The sequence below is a fragment of the Cetorhinus maximus genome, chromosome 2 (assembly GCF_964194155.1).
Source record: "Cetorhinus maximus chromosome 2, sCetMax3.hap1.1, whole genome shotgun sequence".
NCBI classification, from domain to species: Eukaryota; Metazoa; Chordata; class Chondrichthyes; order Lamniformes; family Cetorhinidae; genus Cetorhinus; species Cetorhinus maximus.
The window spans coordinates 120,555,409-120,574,014 of NC_135880.1; the positions used below are offsets into that span (position 1 = coordinate 120,555,409).

The window sequence follows — 18,606 nt, forward strand, 5'->3', positions numbered from 1 at the left end:
ACAGAGGTACACATTATAAACTTGAACCTCCTAACCTATCAACCTGTTTACAGTCTGTTCCTATTTATAGAAGCACAATTGAATCAAGACCACTTGCATTCAATTAAATCAACATACAATTATCAACCAGCTCCCATAAACAACAATATGACGATAATCAGATAATCTGCTTTTTTTTTGTGATGTTAATTGACGGATAGATATTGGCCAGGACACCCAGGGTAACTCCCCAGTTCTTTTTCAAAATAGTGCAATGAGGTCTTTTATATTCATTTTAGAAAGCAGACAGGGCTTTGATTTAATGGTACCTCGGGCACCACAGCCCTCCCTCATTACTGCACTGGAGTATGCATCTAGATTTTTATTCTTGAGTTTCTGAAGTGGGATTTAAACCCACAAACTTGTGACTCAGAGACAAAAGTACTACCAACTGATTCATGGTTGACATTCAGCCAAATTTATCAGAATTGGATTGTTCTAGATTTCGATCCTTCTAGAATATCGCCCCTTAATGCTTTGACAAGTAACATGCTCATTTAAAGGCTGAGATATATAAAATAAGAACACTGGAAATCTGAAATTAAAACCATTAAAATGCCAGAAGTATAGAACAAGTCTAAACACTAGATTACAGAACAAGATTAGAGAAGAACCCTTTGTTAGAGTTATCCTGACAGGGTCATCAGCCAAAGCATTAGCCTCTGTTTTTCTCTTCAAATGTTGATGGGCCTGCCTAGTATTTGCAGAAATTTCTATTCCTATCCATTGAAAGGCTGCTTTGTAATGGTAAGATTTGATTAGAAATTCAAGTGAAACGAAAGATGCCTGGGAGCAGAACCTCTGCACATGTCACATCTCGGAATAAAGCCTACTGCAGAAGAGAACACCCACTCCATTAAAAAGAAATTACAATGTTGAATTGAATCAGTTTGAATTTAATTCGGATTTTAAAGTAATTTAAGTCAAGATTTTTTTTAAGGAATCATTAGTATTTTTTCCTCCAACTATAGTCTATTTGTACCCAGGCATCATTCCCAGCTAACAAATTGTATAGGTAATGTACTCTGACAATTCTGCTCTGTAACCAGCTGCTTCAGTTTATGCCCGTAATGGTTCTCCTTCCCAATTTTCAGCCTCTGTGTGAGATACAACCATCCTATTGGAATACAGATGATTCACCATAAAGATAATGGGAATGCAGTCCCATATTCTGGTCCTGCACATACAGCAGATTGGAGCTCTGGCATTCAGCACCATAATGCCATTCTTCAGAATTGCAGCTCTTTGAATTTTAGTAACAATTGAAATACCTTTGTGGCTAATGATTTACCAAGAAGATGGTAACCTGCCATTATTCTAAGTGACAAAGTAAGCTGAATAAATTAATTCTCAAATGGCTGGAATGCCTAGAAATGACTACAAGCTACAAATTTTGATTATTGGTGAAGGGTGTTATCATCTTCCTGGGAAGAACTAGCTTTTCAATAAAGATGTGGAGTGTTGCCCAAAAATTCCAAAAATGTCTATTCAGAAAGCCCTTTTGATCAAATGAACCAACTGATCTCGGATTGCTTACAAGTGCAATCTGATGAAAACCTACCTCTAGCTAATATGTCACATAATTCTACAAAAGGAAGGGATGTCTTAACAGCAAGTTCGTTTTATTTTCACAGAAGAGTCTGAGAGATCTCACTAGTATGGCTAAGATTTCTTCCCAAATTATATTTTTTTAAGAAGAATTAAACCAGAATGCTAGTTCTAAAGATTGTATTTTTATTTATCATGTGTAGTCTATACTGTGGATTTCTTTGGGAGGTAATAATTATTAACAATAGCATATGCATACAGAGCAAACTGCTTCACAAAAAGATGGGGAAAAAATCCAGACACCAAGTAGGAATTTAGAGAAGAGTTAGGGGAGATGACCAAGTGAAAGTCCAAGAAATGGGTTTTGAGGAGACTTTTGAAGGTGGGAAGGGAAAAAGCACGGAATTTAGGAAGAGAATTCCAGAGATAAGGGCCATGGTGGCTGCAAGTTCAGTTACCAGTAGTTCAACAGAGGAAGTAAGGGCATGCACAGCAATCCAGACTCAGCAGAATGGAGAACATGAGCTGGAATGTACGATTAAAGTAGATGGCAGATGTATAGGGGCCCAAAGCCGTGGCAAATTTGTGGCTGAATATAAATCATTGCCTTGCGAGATACGAGGATAGGTGTCATAGGGCGGAGTTGTCCCAGAAATCGGCAAAGTCCGATAACGGGTGGGGAAATTGGAGTGTGACCCGCCAATGACAGTGGCAATTTTTTTTGCCATATCGTGCGCCACTTTGTTTAAAAAATTGAGAGGCACAGGTTTTACATTGGATTGCTGGCCTCTGATTCCCCCACCCCACCATGACCTCAGGCCTTCAGTAAGCCAGGCGCCATATTTAAAGGCTGTCCCTGCACTCTTCAAGGGATAGGAAGCTGTTGGGAACTGATGGCTACCAAAGGGAGAAAACATGCTGCCCTCAAATTTAGCCATGCCTCACTTGAGTGCCTACTGGATGCACTGGAGGCTCACCATGAAGTCCTCGATCCCTGCTGTGGGTGAAGAACCTCATCCAAGGTGACAAATCCAGCATGGGAGGTGGTAGCAACGGTGGTCAGCGCCAATGCCCTCCAAAAGAGGACAGCCACCCAGTGCTGAAAGAGGATGGATGATCTCCTCCATTCTGCTAGGATATGTCACTCTTCTTATCATTCTCAACTTACACACTCACAAACCCATCACACATCTACAGGGATCTTACTCACTGTCAGCTCAAGGGGCATCACCATTCACTCTCTCAAACACACCTTCATCTGCCCTGTGAAATGTGTCCTCATCCTGCCCGTGGCACCACTCACCAGCCACACATACCAGGCATCCTTCTCATCTGGCCTGGAAGGTGTCCTGCTTACACCCTCTCCATCTGTATTCATGCAAAACAAACTGGCACACAACAAAAGGGAGAGGCCGCAGACTGGTGGAGGAATGCCTGATATCAAGGTCCTCACAGACTTTGAAAATAGAGTCATCCAGCTGGTCGGCGAAGATCCGGAACATTCCTGTGCTGACGGTGAAGTCGGCGGTGCTCAACCAAGTGAGGATCCAGCAGTGCAACATCCATCAGACAACCATGCTGTGAGTGAGTTCCCCTGTTCCGCAGTCCCCTGCCATGCACTAATTATCTCTCCTTGCTTTCGCAGGCACATCTGGGAAGCAGCCAAGGGGGCCATGAGCCAGGCCTTCGACTGCAGCCCGAGGACACCATGGAAGAGGAATCCACAGACAGCAAAATTGAATACCCGTCACAGCGCTCACCCACACCCTCCACCAGCGCAGAGATACACACCTCGACCTAGTTCTAGAGTAACCTCGGGGTCACAATCTGGTGAGCACATCGCACTGTCCGATCCACAGAAGCGGCAGCAGGGACTTCTAGGTTTCTGGCACTCAGAGGACCGCTGGAGGCCAGAAATCTGCTGACCAAGTCAGATGAGGAGCCTCTGGATTCGGTCATACCTCAGTTGCTTGAGCTGTAAAAGCAAGGACGGGAACATCAGGAAGGGATGCCCGCTGCATCCCTCAATTGCAAGGCACGATGGAGGAGTCCGTCTGCCTTCAGTCTGAGATGATAGCACCGGCATGCCAATGCACCAAGGTCAACGCTGGTAGGATGGGGACCACCATGGAGACTTTGGTTCAGAACATTGGTCCTGCACTGCTGCAGAAGCTGCACTCCATCACTGAGGCACTTGCTGGCATCCATCAGTCTCAACGCGAGACGGGGGGCTCAACATCTCAATCTCACTCCAGATGCCCCCTCCTCTCAAGGAGTCAGCCAGGGGCCATCAGGCACCCATAGGAAGGAGGATCAGCAGGTGCACACCTCAGGGCCATCCGCTCAGGTGACTCTGGGAGTGTCCGGCCCATCCGAATCCCCCCCCTTCCTGTGACCCCAGCAGCTCCAGCTCCATAGGTTGAGGAGAGTGCCACTGCCACACAGCAGGATCATGAAAGCAGGCCGGGGCCCTCCAGAGCACACCTATCAAGGTCATCACAGACAGGGCGTAGCTGTCAGCAGGCCACCGGCACCTCTGCTGTGGATGTCAGGGGAGCACCAAGCCCTAGCGTCAGGGTTAGAAAGGTCAATAAGATTTAGTTGCATAATGTGGGTATGGGTGTTAATCACTTGTACTTAATGTTGACCATTGTAAATACACTCCCAAGAATGTCTCCTTGTCCAAGGCTCCTTGTTATGTTGAGCAGTGTTTATGTCAATCAGATATGAAACCTTGCTTCCTGCATAAAATGAAGTTTACTGTCTCAGTCCAGGGCCTCTCCTCTGTGCAGTGTGTAACCTTCTGAACACAGTGATTGTCCAGCTTCAAAGTCACTCTCCAGATTAGTGATACGTGCACCTCCATGTGGCTTGTGTTTGCTGCAAGAATTCCAAGTACCCAAGCATCACTGGGTTCCGTGATGTTCTCTGTCTGCTCTCAGTACATTAGAGGCAGGGCTGACCCCCCATCTCATCACCATTCCTGACAGGTGAAGGTGTGGCGCTGAAGGGAACAGGTGATGAAGCCTGTCAAAGGATCAAGTTGGCCTTAAGTCCACGTTCCCGTTGTATCTCAGCAGCGACTCCATCATATGATCACAGAGTGTATGTGTGCTGCCCTCAGCCAGACGGGTGTCAGATGTTCCCAGGTGCAATGTGAAAATCTCAGGAGTGTCCTCACTGCATCTTGTCATCATCCTCCTGGAATCTTGTGGCAATGAGGGCCACATGAATTTGCCTGCTTCGCCTTCCAGGATCTCATCACTTTCATCCCCTTCGACTTCCTCCTGATCAGAGGAAACGTACAGTTCTTCAATCTCCTCATCATCCAGGCCCTCACCACATTACATAGTCAGGTTGTGTAGCAAGCAGCAAGCCACTAAGATGTGTGACACCCTCTGGGGACTGTACTGGAGTGTTGAGCCAGATCTGTCCAGACACCGGAACCTCATTCTCAAGGTGTCAGTGGTGTGCTTAACCAAACTCCGGGTTGCGGCATGAGTCTCATTTTACCTTTTCTCGACAGGAGCCTGAGACCGGCGCATGGGTGTCATCAGCCACGTCCTTTGTGGGTAGCCCTTGTCCCCGAAGAGCTAACCCTGCATCCTATGTGGTCCCTGGGAGATGCCAGGGATCTGAGATCCACTGAGGATGTATGAGCCGCGAACACTTCCGGGATATCTTGCACATACCTGCATGATCCATTTGTTATGATCGCAGACCAGCTGAACATTGAGAGAGTGGAAGTCTTTGCAGTTCACATACTGGACTGCTTGTTGCCAGGGAGATTTAAGAGCCACGTGAGTGCAGTCGAAGGCACCCTGCACCTGTGAGAATCCAGAAATCTCAGCAAATCCCAAATCCCTAGCTTGCCTGATCTGTCGAAATTGACAAAATTGTGTGCCTTGGCAAAAAAGGTGTCCATGACCTCCTGGATGCACGTGTTGGTGGAAGTTTCGAGATCCCGCAAAAGTCCCCAGTGGAACCCTGGAAGGAGCCACTGCCGTAGAAACTGAGCTGCTAGTTAGGTAACTAACTGCCACTGACAGTGGACACCCTCCAAGTCCTCGTGGTGCCAAATCCTGCAGAAGGTGGCATACATGCTCGGTCAGTTCCCTCGATTTGCGCAGGCATTGGCGACACTGGTTCTTGCTCATCTGCAGGTAGCACATGCGCCGTCTATAGACCCTGGCTCTAGTGCTGTGCCTACGAACGATGGCTTTGTGGGGTTCATCCTCTGCAGAGGAGGCTGTGCCATCCCTTGGTCTTCAGGGTTCTGCTCCTCCTTTTGGCGAGCCAGGTGCCTCCATTGCATTCTTCTCCTTCTTCTCTCCTGCCTATAAGCAATGAGGCAGACAGCGAGATCACCAGTCTCCATGTTCCTGATGGTCTCCTCACTGCAGTATCAAAATCAAAGATGCAAAGGACAGCAATTGTCTCCTAAAGACCACTCTTGGTTAAGTCATCGCCTGCAGCTGCCTCTCAAGGACCCTTAACACATGCCAGACATTCCAGGCCATCACATGGATGCCCAGTATTTAGTGCACATGATGATTCACCATGCCCACACCCAACACCACCCCACACCACATGACCGAATGGCGACAGCTTTGGCCACTCGACTGCATTCTGAACTCTCATCTCAGATGCAGGCATTTCCCTAACCTAGACTCCAAGGCTTTGCTGTTTGCTTGTATCATGAGGGTGAATTTCAATGTCAGCTGAAACATAATGCAAGGGACTAGGAGCGCACACCTCCGTTCGATGGCCCCCCTTTCCCAACAGGATCCTCAAGCTTGCCCAGTCGTGCAATGGTTCTGCAGCGTCAGAGCACTCATTTGAGTTTGAAGTGTGTGCGCAAGAGGTTAACAGTAGAGGAGGAATCATTGGCACTGTCAGAAATTAGTGCTGCTTGAGTGGGCACAATTGCTTGACAAGGCTGTCTCCAGGCATGCCAATTGAGCTCAAGCTAAACGCTCTCAGCTGCGGAAGAGTGCTCATCTTTAACATGTTTTGGCACTTGCCCGGCCGATTTCTTCCCCCCCACCCCCAACCTTGGCATGTGTTTGTGTTCAAACTTCAGGGTATACTGCCATGACTCCCCCTTGCACTGTAGCCCTTGCCCCGCGGTTCCCTTAACCCCGGCACTGTCACCCTTGCCCCGGTACTGCAAGCCAGCCATGAAGAAGCTGCTGTGGAGTCTTGCGTGTGAGTCCCCGCGATACTTCCTTGCATTGGGATCATTGTGAGCACTGCGCAAAGTTGTGTACACTCACCTCCAAGTTCCCCTTGAAGTTCAGGCCGCCAGGTGCACACCTTTTAAAACAGTTGTAAATCACGCCGTTGTAAAATCACACTGGAGTCGGCTTTAAATTTGACGTTGTGGGGGTGAGGGGGGGGGTTGGGGGGGGGTGGGGGGGGTGGCGGGGGGGTGATTCCCGCTTGTAGCCAGAATGATATGTGAATGGATTCAGATTAAGTTCCTGACTTTCGATGGTGGGAAACGTGGCCTTCCATTGTCTCAGGGAGGGGACAATTTCTTCCTGGATTCACAACGCCGGGAAACGTGCCTAGAGCCTTCCCTCGAGATTCTCTGATCATGCCAATGAATACACCCGTCACGATCGGCCGAAGAAAATCCCAGTCGTTGACTCAGTCATACTGTCATAGAGCCTTAGGCTGGAATTTTATGTCCCCCGACCAACACCATAGGAGCAGGCTGGCAGGTGGGTGGAGTGGCAGGTAAAATTTGGTGGGATGGCAGGGGATTCAATGCCAGTTGCCTACCCACCTCTGATGGAATTTTATCACTGGCCGGGAAGCTGTCAGGCAGTCTGTCTACCCTTGGGTCAATTAAGGCCCTTAAATGGCCAATTAATGGGAGGCTGCCCACGCCACATAGTGCAACCTCCAGGTATACTTTAACTACTGGATCCATGAGGAGTGAGCCCCTCCAGTAGAAATGATTGCCCCTGCTTGGATCATTACCGCTCACTATAAAAAGCTCTTCCTCATTATCATCCCGCTATCTATTCCCCAGAACCTTAAATCTGTGTCCCCGGGTCCTTGTATCATCTGCTAATGGGAACAGCCTTTCTTTGTCTACCTTATTCAAATCTGTCATAATCTTGTACACCTCTATGAAATCTCCCTATCTCCCTTCAATCTCCAACACTCCAAGGAGAACAGCCTTCTCCAATCTAAACTTGTGGCTAAAATACTTCCTCCCTTTAACTATTCTGGTAAATCTCCTTTGCACCCTCTCAAGGACTCTACATCCTTCCTGAAGTGTGATGACTAGAACTGGATGCAATACTCCAGTTGTGGCCAACCAGAGCTTTATACAAGTTAAGCATAATATGCATCACCCATCCTCCTTTTTTATTCATATTCTCTATCGCCTTTGTCATCCAAAGAGCCTTGGCTTTTGTTCCCTTAGCTGCTACTCTTGATGGAATGATTCCATTTTCTCATCCCATTGAATTACAATTTAGAAGTTGTATTTTAGATTGTTCCATGCTCTTCTCCATTGTTAAGACCATAAGACCTAATACGCAGGAACAGAAGTAGGCCATTCAGCCCTCAAGTCTGCTGCACCATTCAATGAGATCATGGCTGATCTGATAATCCTCAGCTCCACTTTCCTGCCTTGTCCCCATCACCCTTCTTTCCCTTACTGATTAAAAATCTGTCTATCTCAACATTGAATATACTTAACGACCCAGCCTCTACAGCCCTCTGTGGTAAAGAATTCCACAGATTGACTGCCCTCTGAGAGAAGAAATTCTTCCTCATCTCTGTTTTAAATTGGCACCCCCTTACTCTGAGCTTATGCCCTCTGGTCCCAGACTCTCACACAAGGGGAAATAACCTCTCAGCATCTACCCTATCAAGCCCCCTAAGAATCTTATATGTTTCGATAAGGTCGCCTCTCATTCTTCTAAACTCCAATGAGCACATGCCCAATCTACTCAACCTCTCCTCATAAGAATATTTATCCATCGCCAGGAACAGCGTAGTGAACCTTCTCTGGACAGCCTCCAATGCCAATGTATCTTTCCTTAGATAAGGGGACCAAAACTGTTCACAGTATTCTAGGTGTGGTCTAACTAGTGCCTTGTATAGTTTTAGCAAGACTTCCCTATTTTTATACTTCATTCCCTTTGAAATAAAAGCCAACATCCCATTTGCCTTCCATATTACCTGCTGAACTTGTATGCTAGCTTTTTGGGATTCATGCATGAGGACCCCCAAATCCCTCTGTGCTGCAGTCTTTCTCCATTTAAATAATATTCAGCTGCTCTATTCTTCCTGCCAAAGTGCATAACCTCACAGTTCCCCACATTATTTTCCATCTGCCACGTTTTTGCCCACTCACTTAACCTGTCTATATCGCTCCGTCGACTCTTTGTGTCATCCATACCACTTGCCTTCCCACCTATTTTTGTGTCATCCACAAACTTGGTGATAGTACATTAATTTCCCTCATCCAAGTCATTAATATATATTGTAAATAATTGTGGACCCAGCACTGATCCCCGTGGCACTCCACTAGTTACAGATTGCCATCCTGAAAACGCCCCTCGTATCTCAACTCTCTGCCTTCTATTAGTTAGCCAATCCTATATTCTTGCTCATATACTACTGCCAATATCATGGGCTCTTATCTTACTAAGTAGCCTTATGTGTGGTACCTTATCGAACACCTTTTGGAAATCCAAATATATTACATCTACTGGTTCCCCTTTGTCTATCCTGCTTGTTACCTCCTCAAAGAATTCTAATAAATTTGTTAGGCATGATTTCCCCTTCATGAAGCCATACTGATTCTGCTTGATTAGATTATGCATTTCGAAATGCTCTGCTATTACATCCTTTATAAAAGACTCCAACATTTTCCCAATGACAGATGTTAAGCTAACTGGCCTATAGTTACCTGTATTTTTTGTCTCCCTCTGTTTTTGAATAAGGGTGTTACATTGGCAGTTTTCCAATCCTCTGGGACTTTTCCAGAATCAAGGACTCTTGGGAGATTACTGCCAATGGATCCACTATCTCTGCAGCTATTTCCTTTAATATTCTAGGATGCAACCCATCAGGCCCAGGGGACTTATTGTCCTTTAGCCCCATTAGTTTTCCTAGTACTTTTTCTCTGGTGACAGTTATTGTTTTTATTCCCTCCCCCTGTTTTGCCCCATGATTATTTAGTATTTTTGGTATGCTATTAGTGTCTTCTACCGTGAAGACTGATACAAAGTACTTATTCAACCCCTCTGTCATTTCCTGGTTCCCCATTATTATTTCCCCAGCCTCATTCTCTAAAGGGGCCTGTATTGACTTTGGCCTGCCTCTCTCTTCCTTTTTATATATTTAAAGAAGCTCTTATTGTCTGTTTTTGTATTACTTGCTAGTTTACCCTCAAAGTTTATTTTCTCCCTCTTTATTGTTATTTTTTTCATCTTTTGTTGGTTTTTAAAACTTTCCAATCCTCTGGTTTACCACTAATTTTTGCCACTTTGTATGTTTTTCCTTTCACTTTGATACTACCCTTAACTTCTTTGGTTAACCATGGTTGGTTTATCTCCTTCCTACAATCCTTCTTCCTCACTGGGATATATCTTTGTTGTGAGTCATGAACTATTTTCTTAAATGTTTGCCATTGTTCATCAACCGTCTTTTCTGCTAAACTCCTTTCCTAGACCACTCCAGCCAACTCTGCCCTCATTCCTTTGTAATTACCCTTATTTCAGTTGAATACAGATGTTTCTGAACTAAGTTTCTCACTCTCAAACTGAATGCTAAATTCCACCATGTTATGGTCACTGTTTCCTAGGGGATCTTTTACTCTAAGATCATTTATTAAACCTGCCTCATTACACATTACCAGATCCAAAATAGCCTGATCCCTGGTTGGATCCACAACATATTGTTCTAGGAAACTGTACCAAATACAGTCTATGAATTCTTGCTCGTGTCTACCTCTGCCAATTTGATTTTCCCAATCTACATGGAGATTAAAGTCACCTATGACTAATATACTGCCTTTTTTACATGCCCTCATTATTTCCTGATTTATTCTCTGTCCAACAGCATAGCTACTGTTAGGGGTCCTATAGACTTCTCCCACCAGTGTCTTCTTCCCCTTATTATTTCTTACCTCCACCCATATGGATTCCATATCTTCCGACCCAAGATCATTTCTTGCTATCGTACTTATTCCATCTCGACTAACAAAGCTACCCCACCACCCTTTCCTTCCTGCCCTTTCGAAAAATCACATACCCCTGAATATTTAGTTCCCAGCTTTGATCTCCTTGTAACCCTTTACGTAGCACCTTATTGAATGACTTTTGGAAATCCAAATACACTACATCAACTGGTTCCCCTTTATCCACCCTGGTTGTTACACCCTCAAAGAACTCTAATAAATTTGTCAATCACGATTTCCCTTGCACAAAACAATGTTGACTCTGTCTGATTGTATTTATTTTATAAATGTCCTGCTGCTACCTCTTTAATAATGGATTCTAGCATTTTCCCAATGATAGATGTTAGATTAACTTGTGTATAGTTTCCTGCTTTCTGTCTTCCCCCTTTCTTGAGCAAAGGTGTAGAGGTGTTACTTTTGCGGTTTTTCAATCCGCTGGGACTTTTCAAGAATCTAGGGAATTATGAAAGATTACAACCAATACATCCTCTGTTTTTACAGCCACTTCTTTTAAGACCCTAGGATGCAGGCCATCAAGTCCAGGGGACTTGGCAGCCTTAAGACCCATTTGCATTGCCATTACTTTTTTCATAGTGATAGTGATTGCTCTAGGTTCCTCCCTCTCTTTTGCCTCTTGATTTGCAGCTGTTCTTGGGATGCTTTTTCTGTCTTCTGTCTTCCTCAGTGGAATATAACTTTATTGAGAGTTATGAAATATCTCCTTAAATATCTGCCACTGCTTCTCCAGTGTCTTACCTTTTAACCTGTTTTTTTCAGTTCACTATAGCCAAACCTCTCTTTATCCCCATGTAATTGTCTTTATTTAAGACCACTACAGCTGTTTAATTTTTCGTAACTATTCTTTGACACACTGATATTTATGTAGCATGCTGAGGGGCACAGCGTTTTCTTTAGGAAGTAAGAACAGAATGGTGACATTGCTTTTGCAATGCACTGACACATTTTGATGTAAATGAATTCATCACATGAAAATGTTTACAAAAATAAAGATGCTATATTATATATATCTATATAATAGATATTATATAACAATATCTATTATTATTGCACATAAGAATTACATATCCAGGACAACTCAGATATCACAATATCACACTTTGTTACAGATCCAAAGTAATGTGATTTTTAAAAAATCAGAAAAGAAAGGCAGGCATTTCCTGCTGGATTCTTATAACCTAGAGCTAGAAATTGCAAGCAGTTATAACTGCCTTCTAATTGACCTCAGATTTTACAAGTAGCTTCAATTTCCCAGACTTGCTTAATTAGATCATTTCTCACATGGATTGTTTAAAGGTATAGATGGGAAAACGTCCCTTGTAACAGGTAAACATCACTACTGTGCCCTAGACCACTTATGAACAATGCTGTGACAGATCTCGTTTTGCAATTAAGATCTTGCTGCTTTAAAGACCTGACATTGTTGTGTGGCAATTTGAACTTTACTTTCAGTTTCTTTGTTTTTTGTAACATTGCTCAAGTTCCATGATGGCACAGCTCTCTGCTTCTTCCCTTGGATACACCCCCTTTCGTTATAGCCGCAATGAATACATTTTTAAAATGACTGTTTCCATTAACTGGTTTACAAACTTACAGTTTTCAGTAAGAGGTTCTGATTCAAAACTGTCAGCTACTGATCATCTTACGTTGTGTAGCTAAATTCATACATTTATCCAAATAAATCCACCATCAGTTTTACAGCATAACACCATTGAGTCAAACCTGAAACCTATTCCATCTATTAGTATCCTTTTGCAGCTTTAATTGGTCTTCAGAATGACTTTGTATCTCATATTTCAATTTGGTCTCCCAATTTGCACTTTTCTGTCCCTACACCTGCATAGAAGAGGCAAAGACATAGCAAACCAGTTTCTTGGGGTGAAAGAAATAAATATTGATGATAGACCAGACATAGCCAGGATTTTCCAGCCCTGTTGTGGCGGGACCTGCCGCCTGAGGTTTGGCAGCCCAGCCAAAAGATCATTGACTTTCGACAGGACCAGATGATCCCGGCGGTAGGCAGGGCCAGAAAATTCTGCCTATTGGGTAGAAAATTCAGAAAGGTCGTGTCTACAAGAATAACTTGACAGGGAAACTGGGAAGACTAATGGAGCTAAGCCAGAGCCATGTAACGCTTCAATTTTACTGATACTGAGCTGGATTAAAATGTCACTCATCCCAGATTTGCTGTTGCTCAAGCAATTGGCAAGTGTTACCTGGAGTCTATGGTAGAGGTAGAATAGCGGAACTGAGCACCACTGGTGCACCTGTGGAAACTGGCCCCATATATGTGGATGGTGTAATTAAAGGGTGGCGTGATAAATAGGAGACCAAAATCAGCAATGAACATGTGGGCATTGGAGGAAACATTGACTTCTGGTTTCCTCTGAAAGGCATAGAGCCACTGCGCTTGTGTCATTAAAATAACTCTACATGCAGAGAAGCACTCAAAATATTAGAGAAAACCAGCACTGCTCAAGGTAGATATAACCTTGCTGATGGAAACTATTATAAATGGTGAAGGATTTCCACAAAAGAAGCACATTTTCTCAGAAATGAAAGTAGAATATGTTTGGTATAAATCATTTCATATATTAATTTTAAAAATCTATTAAATTTAGGCTTGAACTGGATCTGAAAGTTATCTAGTTGAAAATGTATTATGAATCCTACAGTTTTGACCCAACAAGCTTGATAATCTCACAGAATACTTTTTCTTTCTCTTTCTTCAAACCCAGCAGCTGCTGTGCTTATTGCAGCAGTGTTTACTGAAGACAGATGTTGCTAATGTGTGCAGTCTGACTGATTTGCAGTTTACTTAACTGAAGTGCTTTCTTCTTCCAGATGTTGATGAATGTCAGGCAATCCCAGGCATGTGTCAAGGTGGAAACTGTGTCAACACTGTTGGCTCCTATGAATGCAAATGTCCTGCTGGTCACAAACAGAGTGAAATATCTCAGAAATGTGAAGGTAAGCAGATGATCTCAGAGATTTTATGTAGTCTTTTTATTACTGCAGTTCAGCAGGTAGCATCAATTTAACGCAATTTATATATGACAAGCTGCTGAGCTTTCCTCCAGTGATTAAAGTTACCCAAACTCAGAACTGGAAAAATAACATTATTTTCCTTTTGTACTTTATACCTTTTTTTTGTGGAATAATAAATGGTCAGGGTTGAATTGTGGATACATACACATAGCCCTGAGTTGGTTCTGATCCAATACAGTTGGCACAATTATGAGTGTCCATACAATGCCAAAAGCAATGAAGAATCTCAGTAAGGGGTCCATAGATGCATCTGTTGTTTATCCCTGTTATTTTATTGTTTGTATCATATACAGAAGTTGCTTTGCTCCATTCTTTAAGAGAGTTGGTTTAGGTCAGTTTTCTGCATATTTAAGGATGTAATTTCTAATATATAAAAAATATGGTTCTGCCATTAGTGCAGCATCACAATATATGTTTGCCTGGAGGAAAATAACTGGCAACCTCTGATGTGAGAATGTACAGGTTACATAAATATTTATTTTAGAAATTAACATATTATGCATATAAGAATGGAAAGGTGGGGAAGTATTGTTATTGAGGGGTCCAGATGATATAAACTTTGAGTGTAAAATTCAAGCACCTTCCATATAGTCACTTGAATATTGCTGAAAGAAGAGACATGCTGTCAAAAGTTTTTTGTCTTGCCCTCACCAGGACAGGCACAAGAATGCCAAAATTCAAAGGGAGCAACAATTTATATTGCATGAGAAAAGGGCACTGATTGGTTGGAAAGTTCACTCTGGTCGCGGTGTTGCCATTGCAAATGGAGTGTGCTAAGAATTACACTATCAACCAATTTCAGATTATCAGTTGAGCTCGCAATGTGGCTCACTTACGCTTGCTAGAAGCTACGTATGTTCATATTAAGGGGCCTGTCCTCTGCAGGCAGAAGGAATATGTCCAGGCATTGCACCTTTTTTGAATTAAACAAAGCCATGGTTCCTTGGTGCATTCTCCATGGCAACACCACAACCAATCCAATTAGTTTAGTTAATTGTCTTAACAGATTCCAAACAGCTTGAGGAATTGGCTCAAATTATGTTCAGCAGTTTTTTTTTGTTGAATTTGCTTAGTCCTGGTCATTTTTAGCCAGCAGTTTGTCCTGCTCAGGAGCATCTGTCTTAAATCTTTGCAGAATGATATAGATCCATATAGATTCTGTGCATGTTGGGAAAAGGAAATAAGCTGCCATGAAAGAATACATAGTATAACAGTCACAACTTACTTTCTACTTGCTTGAGACAGTTACTAACTTCAGTGAAATTTATGTTGTGTCATTGCATTGTTTATTTATTCATTTACTGCTTTTTAAAGTTGATTGGGAATTAAGCTTTAGTCACAATCTAGTATTGTTCTACTGCCTTCTGAACTCTGTGAAGTCATATAATAACATCAGTAATCCCAAACAAAGTGAAGAGAGTTCTGAGACCTGGTCATGCTGCGGAGTTATCTTGATATTAGGATAGTTGAAAGTATGCTGAACCCAAAAAAGTTTGAAGTAAAAATAGAGTAAACCAGTCCTTGCCGCCACAAAACAGACCAGTTGTGCTTTGATTGTTTTGTACTGTCCCACTTAGCAGATTATTGCATACACTTACTGCGCTTCCTCATATCTGTTTTAGAACTATTGGGAGGATTTTATGGAGTCCAAAGAGTGGGAAATGTGGGAGTGCACGGTGAATCATTTAGGCGGGATGCAAAATTTCAGTTTCCCGACGGCGGGTTGAGAAGCTGAGACAAAGGCACCATAGCGTTTGTGGCATGTCGAACATTACACTGGCTTGTCATGGATTCATACTTGTAACAAATTTGCATACCATGAATACCTATTAGTGCAAAACTTTTTAAAAATTCCCTCCTACTTTCAAGATAAAGTCAGCAGCACACAAGAATATCACAGTACCTAGTTCACGCTTGTTTCAAAGTGGTGTGCACCAGTCGATTTTGTGCAGTTGTGTGTAAAGTCACGGGATTTCCTGTTAACTCTATGGCACAAGAGAGGGTAATAGGAGAATAGCAGCTTGAATGGAGGCTTAAGACCGGCAAATGTGAGTTAGTAGTGAGGGGGGCATTGTGGAGTAGGGTCAAGGGCATGGAGGACTGAAGTGGAAGGGTGTGGTGTCCTGGGTGTGATGTGGAGGGTGGTGGGGAGACAGTCAGGCAAGGTAAGAAAATGAGAAATTCATAGGGCAGTGTCAGTACTGTCCAAATGTGTGTCCACCTCAGGGTGTGGGTTGGCAGAGTCTTTACAGGGCTTTGAGTTCACCTACAACATTTCAGTTAAATCTGCTGAGAGTGATCTCAGACAATGTCCTTCAAAATGCATAGAAGGGAGGGCCAGCTGAGCCTGCAAGTTCAGCCAGGTTCACACAGTGGCAAGTATAACACTGAACACTAACATGAACATTCAATAAAGAGTGAACAAAAAAACACCACATTGTTCCTTTCACAATAAAGGAAAGATCCCCAACTCCCCTGTAACCAGCAAAGTGTGCCCCAACTACGAGGAGTGCCAGTAAATTTAGCGCTCTGACTAAGCTGGCGTTTTCAGACTCAAAAAACCTGACTGAAGCTGCTATGCTGCAAAGTACACCTGTAAACTTTGTGGTGTGCTGGCTGAAACTGTGTCATCTGCCTATAAGCACATTAAAGAGAAGCGATACAAAAAGTGTGTAACGGTAAGTTTGTAGTAAAGTTTTTCTACATTTTATATCAGCTGTCTACTTTGGAATCTGTTGTTTACAAAATGAAACTGGGAGTGAGTTACAATACTACTTTCATGAATTATGACTGTACAATTCAAGAGTTATGGAGGGGGCAGGCAGGAAAGTAGAATCAAGGCCAAAAGTCAGATTAGCCATGGGGCAGAATTTTCTGCTAGTCAGGCGGGCGGGCCCGACCCAATCTCCGGCGGGCGGAGACCCGATCCCCACCGCCATTTTATGTGGGCGGGCCAATTAAGGCTCGCCCAGCGTGTCATCCGGCGGGAAGCGCTATCCGCTTCCTGTGCAGCCGGGGGGGATTCCTTAAAAGCGAGATTGCGCTCTTTCGCGCATGCGCACGAAAGAGCGCACATCTTCCTGAGGCAAAGTGCTGCCTCAGGGAGATCGCTTACACTTTTATAAAGATTAAAAATAGAAAAAAAAAAAATCCCTCATGTCCCCCTCATGTGACAATGTCACATGAGTTGGGACATGTTCATAATTGACATAATAACTTTATTGAAAATTAAAAAACCCTGCATGAAACCTCATCCCATCATTGGATGAGGTTTCATGTGTTATCTATTAGCTGCCAGGGCACCTTAAGGTTGGACGGTCAGGTCCTTTAATTGTTTTAATGATCCTGTCAATGGCCTCAATTGGCCATTGACAGGTTGGCGGCTGCGCAGCTGATTTTGCTGTGCCCCCGCCTTCCTGAAAATTTAAATGTAGTGGGATGACGTTGGGGGTTCTGCCCGACGTCATCCCGCGACATTTTACGCATCAGCGAGCAAAATGCTGCCCATGATCTTGTTAAATGGCGGAGCAGGCTCGAGGGCCCAAATGGCCTGCTCCTCCTCCTTATTTCTTATGTTCTAACGTTATGTTCAAACTCACCATTATAGCACATTTTTGAAAGAAAACCCCATATTGGCAATGTGCATTATTACAAAATTAATTATTGCAATGCTTAATAGTTGTTATTCAAAGTCATTTAGAGTCCAAAGAATAAAGATTTTTGTCTAGGGCTTTATTAATAGGGGCATAGAGTAACAGATCAAGGAGGTTATGTTAAATTTGTATAAAACACTAGTTTGGCCTCAACTGGAGTATTGCATCTCATTCTGGGCACCGCACTTTAGGAAACATGTGAAGGCATTAGATAGAGTGCAGATAAGATTCATGGGAATGGTTCTGGGGTTGAGGAACTTTAGTCATGTAGATAGATTAGAGAAGCTGCGACTGTTTTCCTTGGAGAAGAGAAGGTTAAGAGGAGAGTTTTAAGATATTTTTTCAAAGTTTTTTTATATTTTATATCAGCTGTCTTTGTCTCATGTGACAAAGTCACATGAGCAGGGACATGTTTTTAATTCAAGTGTAAAATTTTTATGTGATTTTTATTTGCTTTAGGAAACCTCATCCAGCCCATGAATGAGGTTGAGGTTTCCTAAAAAATGTAAAGGCTGCTTGCCTTTTTGCCTGCCTGCCAACCATTAGGTTGGACGTGTAGCGTAAATTTGAATTGAATTAACTTTTTAATGGCCTTAATAGGCCTTTTAATTGTCGGCGGATGCGTTGCCAACTATGGCACGTGCCTGTTGAAAGAAATATCGCGGGACTGCTCAATGACGTCGGGACGCTCGCCCAACGTCATCGTGCGTCATTTTACGCTCGGCCAGGTTGTGCGCACGCAAACCCGCTGAGCGTAATTTTCTGCCCCATGGATTTTAAAAGAAGTGGTTGCAAAGATAGTGGATGCATTGGTGGTAATCTTCCAAAATTCCCTCAATTCTGGAAAGGTCCCAGTGGACTGGAAAACTGCAAATGTAACACCTCCATTCAAGAATGAAGGGAAACAGAAAACAGAAAATTTTAGGCCAACTAGCCTAACATCTGTAATTGGGAAAATGCTAGAATCCATTACTGACAGGATAGCAGCAAGACATTTAGAAATCATAATACTATAAGGCAGAGTCAACATGGTTTTGTGAAAGGAAAATTGTGTTTGACAAATTTATTTGAGTTCATTGAGAATATAGCAAG

General features: G+C 43.2%; 1 protein-coding gene across 1 annotated transcript in view; it reads left to right on the plus strand.

The window, feature by feature from the left end:
- fbn2 (fibrillin 2) overlaps nucleotides 1–18,606 on the plus strand; it is a 401,654-nt gene that overhangs the window by 93,202 nt on the left and 289,846 nt on the right. Inside the window, exon 7 of the mRNA XM_078568999.1 lies at nucleotides 13,658–13,783. Coding sequence (XP_078425125.1) covers nucleotides 13,658–13,783 — 126 coding nt within the window. The remainder of the gene's footprint in view (nucleotides 1–13,657; nucleotides 13,784–18,606) is intronic.